At 44.7% G+C, this 14,474-nt stretch overlaps 1 protein-coding gene across 4 annotated transcripts in view; it reads right to left on the bottom strand.

Moving 5' to 3' along the window:
- Nucleotides 1-14,474, bottom strand: part of Itpr1 (inositol 1,4,5-trisphosphate receptor, type 1) — a 323,105-nt gene that overhangs the window by 286,568 nt on the left and 22,063 nt on the right. For all 4 annotated transcript variants that reach the window (XM_063285577.1, NM_001007235.2, NM_001270597.1 and 1 more), the window contains exon 4: nucleotides 11,158-11,228. In XM_063285577.1, the coding sequence (XP_063141647.1) occupies nucleotides 11,158-11,228 (71 nt within the window). The remainder of the gene's footprint in view (nucleotides 1-11,157; nucleotides 11,229-14,474) is intronic.

Raw genomic sequence — 14,474 nt, 5'->3', positions numbered from 1 at the left:
TTGCAACCCTCTCCACCACTAGACTGAACCCATTTGGTTTACCAAGAACCTCTCAGCATGAGCGCTGGATCTGCACTCTCTCCAGCTGTTTGCTGATCCACGTCCTGACCACGGGGTTTCCACAGGAAGCCAAACAGAAAAACAGCTGGGGTCCTTTGGTGCAAAAACAGAGACTGTCAAAGGAGAACATCTACCTAACCTCTGTCCCAGAGCAGAAATTCTCTCTGAGTCCTCAACAGATGCTCAGTCCCTTTTGAACCAAAGGAAACGACTAAATGCAGGAGTAAAAAATCAGGACTTGGTCGGGACCAAACTCTTTACAACTAAAGTACTCTCTTCTTAGTCAAGTCCCACAGACCTGACTAGGAGAAGGCACCTATCATTGTCTGAAGGCATCCTGCAGGAGTCTGTTAAAAAAGCCCCAAATCTCACCTCAGATCTACTGTCCCTGGGACACAAAATATCTATTCAAAGCAGAGTTAGAAAGTAATCAACTAGCTCCCAGTAGCCAAGCACACCCTCAGCTCTATACTGACTCCTCTAGAGACAGGAAGATGGATGAAACAGGGCTCAGGCACAGACACAAAGGTGGGAGCGCCCAACAAGGGAGGGGTGTTTGGCCAGGAGTGGGATGCGAAGTGTAGAGCTTGTCTTGCATTGCTGTTTTGAGACCTGGCCTCTGGCTGGCCCTGTGTTAACTTTCTTCTCCCTGAACAACATGCCTGCTCGATCTGGTATATAGCAAGAGGCCCCAGACGGTCCCTGAGAAGCACAACTCTATAATGCACTCTACAGGCAGACACTCTGCAGTTCTCTAGACGTGGGTTCAAATCCAAGGCCAGCCTGGTTTCCTGCCCTCTCTACAGAGAAGGTGCCCGGCTGTCAAATAGGGACAGTAACATTGCCCACATCGCAAGGTTACATTTATGACTCTATCAGAGGAAGACCAGGTCCGATGCAGCCAAGGAATCTTGAAACTGTAAACATCAAGGAGACAGTAAAGATTGGACATTATAGTTCAATAAGAAAGAAGAAAAACAAAACCTTCTGAGGATGGATCAGCTTCCTCTCATGAAAATAAATGCTTGAGAAAATCTATTTATAAAGAGAAACGGCTGTTTGGCTCACAGCTTTGGGGCTCATGACTGGTTGTCCCTGTTGTAGAGCGGAAGAGTAGAAGCTTGTGGTGGGACAGTAACTCAGCAGGAAACAAGGGGGAAAACACCTAGGAGTCCAGGATGGCCTCTCACTAGGCCACACCTCCTAAAGGTACCACCACATCCTTGTTGCCAAAACCTTTCAAACATGACCTTTAGGGGGGCTAAACAAGATCCAACATGTAGCAAAAATATTAGACCAAACGCAGCCCAAAGTTCCAGGGAGAAGACAAACTTTTATAGAATATATCAGCCCTGTGTAGTTTGGAAAGAGATTACAGCATGAGACAGCACACTTTAAAGATCAGAGGCCAGTTGACTTGAAATGTCATCAGTGAAAACACAGTTGGGTTGGGAACCATGAAATGTCATACCAGGAAAAACACTGACTCCTGTACAATCGGATTCTACTAAGGATTAACATTACAGGCGTGGGGCCTGGCAGGCAGGGCAATTGGTGGTATTTCCATATGCCCCAACGTCTAGGCCAGAAGACAAGAGTAGAAGACAGCGGTAATAAACACAATGCTGGAAGTTCGCATGTATCTCTCGTTTACACTGATGTATTTGGGGAAGACACAGAAAAAGGTAAAGTAGTTGTGTTGCAGCCACACTGCCTGGTTCTCCATTCGGGCTCTGTCATTTCTAGCTATATGATCTGAAAGCAAACACTGTACCCTTTTCTGTCAGCTTCCCCATCCATAGAGGAGTACCTTCCTTTTAGAATTGTCCTCAGATTAAAAAGGCAGCTGTATATAAAGGAAACCATAAGATTCGAAAACTGATTTAACTAATTTAAGAAAAGACTATACAAAGTACTCAGAACCATTTATTTATGTTTATAGAGGGCATGCTATCAACATAGAAAAAGGAGACAAAACTTTGTTTTGTTTTAACCCGTGGCCCCAGAGAATAAAAGGAAGCTTTGGGTCCAATCCAACCCCAATTCTGACACAGCGTCATTCTATGACTCTAGTTACCCCAGTCCAGTTTTCTCACTTGTCAGATGAGGAAGAGACAAAGTTATCATAAGCCCAAGTGAGTCACCGAGAGCTCATCTTCCTTGATGCCCTCAAGACAGGATTATAAAAACCCTGTGCCAAAAGAAAAGTCCTTAATCAACCACTACATACAGCTGTCAGGAGGACCATACAATGATATGACAATTTGACCCAATTACTCTGGCTGGGATTTCAAAATCCATTTGTTCTTGAATGGAGGAAGGCACATCACATCAGCGGGATTGAATTAGGTGGCACGCTAATCATATTTATTTTGCTGGGAACATTTTCAGGATAAACAGCTGAAAATTATTCTCCATTAGCAAGTGAATTAACTATTAGGGTAAGTGAATATGAAACGGACACTTGAGTTCTACTTCCCAACGGTGACTCAAATACTCAAAAATGAATGGACTCGGAGCAGGAGAGTACTTGTGTCTACTCATTATGTGGGAGACCTCAGATCTTCAAGAAAGTGGGCAGAAACACGGGGAGCTACTGGGAGAGGTGTGTGGGACTCCTGCAATAATCAAGCTACAGGATGCCGCCCCACTGATTGTGTAACACCCTGGAACCATTCTTGGTTGCCCAGGGAATTGATTTAAATTACGGCTTTGTCCCCATTCAATGGAGTCCACTGGTGCAAGATTGAGATAAGCTAGCAAATCTGAAATGAAGATTATAAAAACCTACTAATCTTTTCATTAAATTTGAATCGACTTTGTGAATAAAGAGCAAGCTGCAAGAGACTGTCCTACAAGGCAGCTTCGCACTGGGCGATAGCTTCAATTTGCCCCATGGCACGCATCTGACATGTACCTTAAACAGACTGATTTTTTTTTCCCTCCTTACTTAACAAGACAAGCAAAGAGTAAGTTCTGCATTCCTGTCCTGGATTAAAATCAGAAGAACAAACAAAATTTAAGTTGGGCCCTCCCCTTTGCATGTGGGTATTCAAAACTAAAGAAGATATGGGTTCATTCCTTGGATGCCTTGCCAAAAAGAAGGGGGGTGGGGGAGAACGTTGCTTAGCAACAATTAAAACAATGTGCAGCAAAGGAACAGGGTTTGCAAGAAAGCTAAGCCAGCAAGCTTGTTATAGTCACCCTGGAAGACCTTTGTGACCCAAGATTCTGGCTGTGTCTCCTTCTGGCCTCCGGGTGAAAGTCTGGCTGTTTCTTTTTATCTTGACAGAGACAACTTGTAATCCCAGGGAAATGGGGATCTACTTCTAGGCAGCTCCAGGCTCATGATGCTTTTTTGTGAAATATGAACCTGCCCATTTCCAGTCTGGAGCTGGAACGGATCTGGGGAGACACTTCACTAAAACTGCACTTAACGAATGGGGAAACAGACACATGAAGACAGGATGGTTCCTCCAAGATAACGAAGCAGTTTGTCGTAAACACTGGCCAGCCTCTAGCTCTGGCCTCAGATGGCATCCTTTTCTCAGTGTCCTACCTGGACCTAACCACAAGCAGGTCTAGGATCCAGTAAGTAGGTTTTAACTATTTGTATCCCTGACCTTGAAATAGGTCACTCCCGGTGGAGATACCCACCAAAGTTGCCAGGAAGTTTCAAGGCTAATTACAAAGTGGATGGACCAAATATAAAACACTTCATTCCTTCTTTCCCCATTAAGACAGGTTATTAAATCTCCAAGACCCCTCAGAGAGCAGAAAGGAACTGACATCCAGCAAGCACTCTGGAAATGAAGAAGGGTCTGGCAAAAGGAAAAAGGCCAGAGGCTTAGACCTCAAATCCATAGCTATACACTGGGCCTCAGACAGCTCACCGAGGAAAGCAAGGTACACTTCTCCCAGGTTCATCCCAAGAGCTAGACTTTCAGGCTGTCGTGTGTCAGGGACCAGGCTGAGGAGCTAGAGACTTTCAGCCAACACCTAGCTTGAAATGTTCTGACACTGGCTATACTGCCTTAGGCTAGCCTTTAACGGCACCAAAATCATGCCCCAATCATGTGGACATTATGAATACTCCTGAGCTTCTGTTGTGAAGGTTTGTTGTACCAAAGGGTCCAAGCCTGCCTGCCCTGCCCTGCCCTGCCCTTCCCTTCCCTTCCCTTCCCTTCCCTTCCCTTCCCTTCCCTTCTCCTTCTCCTTCTCCTTCCTTCCTTCTTTCCTAGCCTTCCATTTAAATAATCCTGAATAGAAGCTAGGAAGAATTCAAGAACAGAAAAGTAACATCTTGTCTATATTCTCAAGCAAAATCCATGCCGGTGATGAGGGCCATGCCCTTACCAAACCCTCGTGGCAGGGGTTTAAGACCATCTACAGAGCAAAGGCTGGGAAAGCACAGAGTCCAGCCCTCAGGACTCTGGTGTTCAGGTGTGCCATGACACTGAACCAGTTCCTAACATCTAAATAGCATTAGGTATGAAACAGATGTGTCCTACTCTCGGGAGGTGCTGCAGAACCAGAGAGACAGCACATATGAAGAGTGTCATTATCCATCTGCTCCCAGCCCACAGGGCATAGGAAAGGACTGTGCCGCTCCCTTCCCCTTGCATATATAACTGCTGTGGTGTGGGAACAAATGACTTTCCAGAGGATGCTGGTAACTTTTGTCCCTGGAGAATAAATGGCCTGCAGAGCCATATAGAAAGAAACTAATAAATGTTTGTTCAGTAAATAATAACCAGTCTAGGAAGGGCAAGTGATTGTCTATGAGAAAGTTATTCAACTTAGTGGAGCCTCCATTTTCTCATCTGCATAATGGGAACATAAAGATCTACCGCAAGGAAGTGGATCACAGAGAATAAAAAGCACTCATTCATCAGGACAATGTTTTGTACGAAGTGGATGATCTATCAGTGTGATCAATTTATAAATGAAGTGGGTAAGTCTCCCCAGAAAATTCTAAGGTTCTTTCTAGGGTTGGTTTTTGTTTGCTTGTTTGGGGATTTTTGTTTTGTTTTGTTTTTGTTTTTCCAGACTGGGTTTCTCTATATACTCTATGTAACAGAGCCGTAGCTATCTTGGACTTGATTTGTAGACAAGGCTGGCCTCAAACTCACATAGATCTGCCTCCCACCATACCCAGCTAAGGAAACTACTGTTCAACTCAACTTGCTATTCATACCACCTGCCCCGGATCAGCCGAGCCATCAGCTGGTGCACAATGTTACCTCAGTCACACATCAGCTTAGGTGGAATAAGTGTTTGAAATCTGTCACACTGTGGGAAGACATGGAACCCAAGGGCAGGGAAGACACCCAGAACATGCTTGCACACTACAGACTGACTCCTTCACTTCAACTCTTCCCTTCCCAATTTCTCTTTCTCCTACCCTACCCCTTCTTATACTCTCTGTCCTTTCTCTCCTTCCCTCTCTGTGAGTCGGGATCTCCCCTGTAGTCCTGGCAGGTCTGAACTCACAAACCTCCCTCAGCCTCCTGAGTGCTGGGATTGCACTCTGTAGCACCCCCATGCCTGGCTTCCCACCTTAAATGTAAACTTCTCTAACAGCTTCTTTCAGAAAGCTCAACGGTTTCTATAAATCTAAACGCTGCAGAACGTCTAAATGCTGATACGGTCACATATGTTCAAGGTGAACAATCTGAGGCCAAGGTAGTTCTAGTACAGTGAAATTTTTAAGGACAGAAACTTGACCACTGCCCTGATGTAGAAAAGAGATTACACAACAGACAGTGCAAGCAATTCTAAAAGCCTGTTTGATTCCCTCAAAGCCTGCACTCCCTTCTTTCTACTCCAACAACCCTGGAGGTTATTAATGCGAAAGGAGCAGAGGCCCGAGAGGAAAATGGGGACTGGCTGTGAGTTTCCATCTTTCCTTTATAGAAATGCTTTTTATATTTAGTATCTTCAAGGGGGGAGAGATGTGGAGGAATGGGAAGAGCAAAAGAGAATGCAGAGAAAGGAATTCACTGACCACAAAGTTTCTATTCCTGGTTTCAATCTGATGTTTGTCTTCCTTATTCTTTCTATATTATGGGCAAAGCAACACCCATCAGAGAAAACAGTGATTCTGCCCCACTGTGCACAGACTCCAAAACATCCAAACCATATCATACTGAGAAAAACAACACCGTTTGTATTCATTCAGATGATGGGGACGATTTGCCTTATAGGAAACAGATGCACAAGTTTCTCCCCCACAAAGTTTGGGGGGCCAGGAGACATGGACAAGGAAATCACACACATGAAAAGAGAAATGCATTTTGAAAATGCACTTGAAATCATCAGGGAAAAGAAAGGGCACTCAATGCTTAACTCTTCCTTCTGCACTACTGTATACAAGAAAAGCTAGTGGGACCAAGGAGCCATCGGTCCTAAGCCCTGTGTGAGCCACATGTGACCACATATTACAATTCTATTACCTTTGTAAGGAAGGAAACATCCACAGCCTCACTCTAAAGGTAGGCAAAGCAAACAAGTTCAGAAAATTAGTTTCTCAAGTACACTCCACCTGTACAGGACAGCAACGGGCCAGGAATTTAGACTGGGGAGTCCTTGTGTACACCCTAAACCTGAGACAGGGAAAGACAGAGTAATGGTAGCTAATGCTCATGTCACTGAAGGAGTCACACTTTCTGCTACCATTTATGAATATGGGTGCCATGCAGGAACTGGATAAGGTAAGACAGACAAGGGGAGCATGAAGAAGACTCATCAAGCACTACGTTACTTTTTATTTTCATTTTATTGTTTCTGCTTTGCTTTGATTTTTGACACACAGCAGGGGCACAATGTGATATTTCAACTCCTGTGTTTATTATCTAGTAATCTAATCAGTGCCCTTAGCTTGTCGGTCACCTTAAATAGTTATGGTTTTGCTTCTGTTTTCTTATTGTGCTACTAGAGGTCAAATCCACGCCTCACACATGAGGCAAGAATTCTACCATGAGGCCACATCCTATCCCTTTATAACTTCTTTGTGATGCAAGTGTCCAAAGTCATCTCTTCTAGGTAGTTCTAAATGCTTGCTGTGTGATAATCCGCCATAGCTTCCCTACTCTACACTAGAATACACCAGAACCTGTTTCCCCTAACCTTGTACGCACTAACTAATCCCTCTCCCTCCTTTAACCACTTTGTGGCGTCTGGTAACCACTATTTTACTCTCAATTTTTAAAAAAATTATCTTTAATCTTTTTTACAGTCTGGTCATTATCCCCTCCTGGTCTGCCCTCCAACAGTTCATTTCTCTCGATTTTTATGAGGTAATTTTTAGGCTTCCTCTGGCTTGCTTCATTGCTGAAATGTCTTTCTTCCAGGTCCACCTACCTTGTCACAACCAACAACATTTCATCTAGAACTAAATTCTACACACACACACACACACACACACACACACACACACACACACACACACATTTATCTTTTATTAAAGCTGATGTAGCCAGGTTCACAGAGGTGACTCTGGTCAGGGTCATACAGGTAAAAACCTGTGGAACTTCGATTTGAACCTCACTGGTCTAAAGTTCCATATTATTAAACAGCAGGGTTGCAAATCTCCGAAGGAACTCCACAAAGTCAGAAGTCTCAGGGAGCAGACCATAGGCTCCCTCCAATCCCCATTTACTGAAGAACAGTTTAAAATGGCTCTCACTGTGGGAAATCAGTTGGCAAGCCAGCCATGAGAACCAGCCCAAATCCAAGTGAGTCAAGAGCTCTGCTGATTCCTTGGACAAAGACTCCATCATCCCATCGAGCTGCTGCCAGCATCTCTCTTTTTCCATGTGTTTGCTTCAACTGCGGGGTGCAAAGGGTCCGTGAAGAACGGACCAGAAACTACAAACTACTCATCTTCCCATGCACAGTTTCTAAGCCACCGAAATGACCGTGTACTTCAAAAGATGTACTTATAGTTGGAAAGGCAACAATCTCTTCCAAAAGAGAGATCTATTTCTTCATGTGGGGATGGGGAGGAATTCTTGACATAGACAAGCTACACTACAGCCGAAGAGATGTTTTCAAAAAAATTTAAAATATTTCCTGCCCAACTCCCAGGGTGGAGAAGTGTCTAGCTCTGCAAAGGCCTACAGGGGCAGATTGCCAGGCTCCTTACCTACGTGCAGGGCAAGCAAACTTAGCGCTCAGAGGTTAGGAAGGTCCGACCTATATTCACAAAGCCTGCAGCACAACTTATTTTGAACCAGATGTCCCCACTATCACAAAGCAGTTCACAGCCCAGGAACTACCTAGAAAGTCAATAAACCAAGTCACTGTCTGGTTCCTACCTGTAGGACTAAGTCAGGACATAAAAGAGAGACTGAATGGCCTTGGCCAGACTGAGGCTTTGATTTCAAAAGTCTCTCCAAATCAGACACCAGAGACACATTCAAGGAAGACCCACACTGACCCTAGTACCAGGGAACATACAGACCATCTCACATCCTCTGCAGAGTTCCTATTTACTTTAATGTCCTCACCCTGTGTCCAAACAGCCACTTGATTGTTTGTGATGAAAAACTTGGGGGACATGATGTTAGATGAAATGAGGCAGGCACAGAAAAAACAAATGCTGTATAATAACCTCACTTATTCGTGAAATCTTAAAAGCTTAACAGGAGGAGAGGGGTTATCAAGGCCTGGGGTTAAGACGGCAGGTGGACGACGGTATTGGTCCAAAGCTACTGCATCTCACTTAGTTGGGAGGAATACACTCCAAAGATTTACTGCACAACATGGTGACAACAGACATCAACACAAACTGAACGCTTGCAATCCTCACATCACCAAAGCAACTTGAAGAAATCCACATTCATTAGCCCAATTTAAGTATTCTGCAAGGTCTATCAATTTCAAATCATACGTAGCACAATTCTGTTAACTTAAAAATGAAAATCATTAATATGCAACGATGATTTTAAACAATACTGAACAGCCGTTAGTTTACTTTCTTCACTGCGTTAAATTCTCTTCCAGGTCCTGCTTGACCCCAAGGCTGGGACGGAACAAGAGGTCCCCCTGGAACCAGCCCCTGCTCTGATAAGCATCACTTCTCTGTGTCCCGGGTGCAAAAGCCAGGCCTATATGAGCCCTTCCCTCAGCAAGGAAGCTGGTAGTTGATGCTATTAGCAATGGTTCTTAACTGTGGTTGCACAAGAGAATTATCCAGGGAGCTTTAAAAAATCCCAGTGCCCAATTAAATCAGGAACACAGCGGGTGCGAGCTCCTGGGATTTTTCATAGCTCTCTGGGTGATTTCTTTGTGCAGCCAAACTTGAGATCCAAACTCCTATACTCCCTCCCACCTCTAGTCATGTGACCTCAGGTGACACACTGAGTCCCTTCCCAGTGTAGGGATATGACTCTCCAACTAAGCTAATGAGGGCAGCATCCTCTCTCAGCACAGTGACCAACATGGTCAACGCTGGGTCAGGAGTTGACTCTCTAAGTGACATTATGGTCGTTAGATAAAATATTTCATTTCTGTTCCACTCAAGATTTTGTTTTAGAACAAGACACGGGGAGGGGTTATGAAGCAAAATTCAGCAGAAGCATGAGCTCCTTCCAGTTTCTGGGACTCACTTTGTTAAAAATAGTTTTCTCTTATCTTCAGGTAAAAACATTCTCCTGATAGCCTCGTGCCAACTGGATAAAGCTCAACACTACCATGCACCCAATGGCTCCTTCCCATCTGAACGTCTGGCTTCTACTGCACCCTAATTTCTTTAGCTTTCATCCAGACGAGTCAAACACTTCTAAATCACTTAACAGAGAGAATCTAGAACTCAAATGATAGACTCTGCAAACGGCGAGAGCTGAACTCTCTGTGACCAAGGCCAACAGTCAATGGGTTCCCAAGCCCACTATCAAGAAGAATCGGTTGTGTGAGCAGGATAGCTGAGTGGTTAAAGCATTGCACTCAAGATCCAACAGACATAAGTCTGCAGGGGTCTGGGCCATACTCCCAGTGGGACTTCATTAAGTATGTCTTTCTCCTTTTTATAAGGGAGAAAAATGCCTTCCGGTTCTGCCTGACCACTTGAGTCTAATCCCTGAAACTCACACAGTGAAAGGAGAAAACCAACTCCATCAAGATGGCCACAAGTGCACACACACAAAATTAATAAACAAATTAAGTAATCAATTTAATTTTTAAACAATTTTGGAAGCCTTAAGAACGTCAGTGCCGAGCGAAGTACAATGGTATATACCTTTAATCGCTGTGCTCAGGGGACTGAGAGAGGTGGAGTTAGATGCCAGCCCAGCCTACACCGTGAATTCCAGGAGAGCCAAGACTACAGAGTGAGATTCTGTTTCAAAAACAAGCAAACAAACAAAAACAGTGCCCAACCATAGGTCCAGAGCATCAATAGAATTGACAATCTTCTCCAGATAACTCTAAGACGTGATTCGAACTGAGAACCATGTACTACCACCGTTACAACAGGAGACAGAAACAAAGCGGTGGTATCTAAGATGCCGACTCCATTCAAGTACTCTCTGCAGTAAGTTGAGCTACCTTCTTAGAAAAACTAGAAACACCGAGCCACAGAAGGCGCCATTAATAGGAACATTGCCCTGCTGTCCCTGGTAGCTCAAGTGGAAGGGCACTAATCAAGAATGCCTCCTTCCAGGTAAAGCAGCTAAGATTTATCAAGGCCCCAAGAGGGATCATGTGATCTGCTGAAAGCACCCATGCTGCTTCTGACTGGATCCTTAAACCCCACTTGTTTGGAGACATAGCTGTGCTAATGAAAAGTTTTCAGACGAATTAGAACTTGGCAACACGCATTCTGTAGACAAACTAAGGCCCTAATAAAAGCCATGCCAATCTTGACTGAGAATTTATTTACACATTTTTTTCAAGGAGTTTTAGAGCCAGGACTTAAGTATCTTTTTCAAAATCAGATTTCAAAGTAATAAAGCTAAGGTTGCTACAGAAAAGAATAAAGGACTGAAAACAGGGAGGGAAGTGGGGAGAGGGGGGCCAGCTGGCCTCACAGGCCCAGCAGCACTCTTCCTAAATGATCAAGTGAAGGTGACCATTTTGTCAAAGCCACAGCTTTACCTCTGAATTTCTTGGGTGGATTGTTAAGGTCCCCAGCTTCTGGCTGTACAACGCAACGGTCATCAACCAAGCTGCAAAAAGAAAAACAAATCAATGTCAAAACCAAGCCTAGGGAAATAAAGCCCTCGATAAGCATTATGTAAAAAACAGAGTAGCCCAGGGGCTTTTCCTATGCAAAAATTTACACTGCCCTGTCCTTCTACCAGCTCTTAGCCAAGGAGGTTTCCTATGCATGGAGTGAGATAAACCTGACCCAAGGGCCTGGCACTCTGTGATGGACATGTCAAGTTACTGTTTTCTGCAGCTCCTTTTCCCAGAACCACAGCTGTGAGAGATTTGCATATGGCATGCAATACTGCTGAATCTAGAAGACACGGGAAGAGGTCAATGCACCCGACTAACGGTCGACAAGGAGCCAACCCTGTGCCAGAGACTGTACCAAATCCTGAGACGTGAAGACTAAAGTGAGTCGAGCCTTGGCCCTGGAAGGGCTCTAGGCCTGAGTATAGCAGCCATAAAAGCAAACTAATGAATAAGGTATAATCTAGGAAGGAAGAAAGGAGAACAGTCAGGAGCCATCTGTGCCAGAAGCTTCAGATAGAGGACGATGTTCAGAAATGTTCAAAGAGCCAAAACAGAGGTGGGGAGATGGGAAATGGAGAGGACCCAGTGAGTGGAGCATCTTCAGTTGTGTGTGTGTGTGTGGGGGGAACCCAGTGCAAATTGAAAGGGCTTCGAGTTTCAAAAGCACGATCAAGTTACAAATAAGTAATAGTCACAGATTACATAAAGATGGGCAGCTCAAGTTCTGATTTCACTGAGAAACCAATTTACCTTGCATAATTATTTTTGGGAGAATCACTAAAATATATGCATATTATTGAGCTTTGAGATACTGAGATACTGTGAAGTTACATGACTTTTCCAAGTTCCTAAAACTGTGAGAGCCAGCTCATTTCCCACAGTACCATGAAATTTAGGCCCAGGTACCATGCTAGGATCTTTGGAACCTCTTCCATTGGCCTATGCTGCCTCTCATTCCAAATGCAAGGGACCATTAAATAACCAACTTTGACCTTTCCTCCAAAACTGCCCTGCATTCAAGGCCCTGATTCTAATCGTCATTTCAGAAAGTAAACTATACCCACACAAGCCTTTCTTGCCTAAAATCGTCCTGTGTCTCCTCCTCCACCCTCCCAACCAAGCTCCACAGAAACAATGCAATGGGCCCCCTCCTTTGTGACTCCTGAGGTGCCCAAGGCTGACAACCAGTGTCTGTCAAGTGAAGTGAATCAAAGTGTGAAGAGGATCCCGCCTTTGCCCTCAAAAACCAAGATCAAACTATGCATCTACAAGAACCACAGTATACAATGTGGTCAGCAGCCTGACAGTCTTCTACAAAAATTAAAAGTATAATGTGCACCTATGAAATTTCTACCCTGGGCCCTTGTATTACAGTACAAGTTCAGAAAGGTCATCAAAGTTAATCCAATATTTAAAAGGTTGGGCCCAGATTCCGATGCCAGTGACGTAGGTCAGCGGTAGAACACTATGTATCAGACACTGGCCTTGGTCCCCCATGGGACATACGTAATGCAAAGCTGGACTAATGGTCAAGTTCCAATACGAGGAAATGCTAGGAGGAAGGGCCTCATTGGTTACAGACTGTAGACAACACTGAGGTGCCAGCTAATGGCATAGCATTGTGTCATCTCACTTTCCCCTTGCCTCGGTATTTCACCTGCAAAACAAATGAATTGCTCTCAGGGACTCTGAACTCAGGGAAGGTTTACACACCCATCCCTCCTTTCCTGGCACACTAAAGGTCTGCTCCGGGCACAGCCTAAGAACTGGTGTTCTTAACAAGCTCCCAAGGTGATTCAGCAGCCCACCAAAGGCTAGTGTAGATCCACACACATACACTGGCTCTCCCAGATCCTGCCGGAATTCTAGAGTTCAGTGAGTCGTAGAGCTACCAAGAGGCAACCACCAACAAACAGTCTATATAAACAGGACTGGCTGGGGGCCAGACACCAAGTCCCATGAAGACTGACAGCCACTCATCGTGTCTGTGACTGATGCTCCATAAATGTTAAACACATTCCAAAGAAGGGGGAGGAAGGGTCAAATTTAACTTTCCAAAGCCATGTTTTTTTTCTGCCCAAACCAAACCAACTTTTATGCAAGCTATGCCTGAAGGCGAAAATCTGAAGGAATAACTAGCATCCAAAGTGTTAGGACTTTACGAGGGAGTCATCCGATGATCTGAAGAAAATTACTGAAGCGGAGTGTGCACCCCTAAGAATTTTAAGAACGGTGCACACCTATAATTGCAGCACTCAGAAAACTGAGGCAGGAGGACTGCAAGTTCAAGGTCAGACTAGGCTCAAAATAATAATATGATAATAAAATAACGGAGCTGAAAGGGAAGACATGACGCAGGCTAAGGTTTTAAGGGCTCGGTGGCGGGGGGCTCAGCATCTGAGCCATCTGTCAGGTCCGAGGTCCCAGAGGAAAAGCAGGTATACGATGGAGCTGAGGTCTAACCAGCACCCAGACCAGCTGTGAGCATGTGAGGGAAACCAGAAAAAAACCTCCTCTACAAAGGTTATGTGTTAGGATCCCTGGCCTTGGAGACCCAATTCTTCTGAGCTCTGAAACCTGGGTAGGCAGGCAGGCAAATGCCTGAAGCACTCAGGTATCGTTTCCACACACAGTGATGACAGATGATGGTGCTCACCAGGAAGAGGGCTGCTTGGGGGTTAGGGGGATAATGGAGGCCCAGGATTCAGAACAGCACCGGGCACACAGTGAACACCCACCAGGCTCAGAGTGCTTACCACTGCTGTACAGTACTGAAGTCAATGCTGAAAAATAAGAACAGGGGTGAATTAACCACAGGGAATAAAAAAAGGAAGGAGGGAGCCAAGATGGCCATCGTTGGAGGGGCCAGGGTAGCAGGAAGCCTGTTTGTCCAAAGCCACAGAAGATAAAACTGTTCAGGGTAAGGTCAACTATGCAGAGACCGACCATAGGAAGGAGCCGTGGTGACTTTCGAAAATGCAACTCTCTAGAATGAGAACACAGGTCTAACTGAGGTATAATTCTGTTATCTGAAATAATTTACTCGGTTGGGGTAGAGTACCCTGAATGAGCGTTTAACAATACTTACTCTGCACAAATACCAGAAAATAAGCACGCTTCCAGTAATAACTGTAATTACAGTGGACATTCTGGCTGCTGTAAGAATGAGGTTTTTGGAAAATCTGTTGGCCTGCCTTCTGCCCCCATTTATCTGAGACTAAGTCTTGCCAAAA

Source organism: Rattus norvegicus, chromosome 4 (assembly GCF_036323735.1).
Source record: "Rattus norvegicus strain BN/NHsdMcwi chromosome 4, GRCr8, whole genome shotgun sequence".
NCBI lineage: Eukaryota > Metazoa > Chordata > Mammalia > Rodentia > Muridae > Rattus > Rattus norvegicus.
This window is presented reverse-complemented; position numbering and strand designations above follow the sequence as displayed.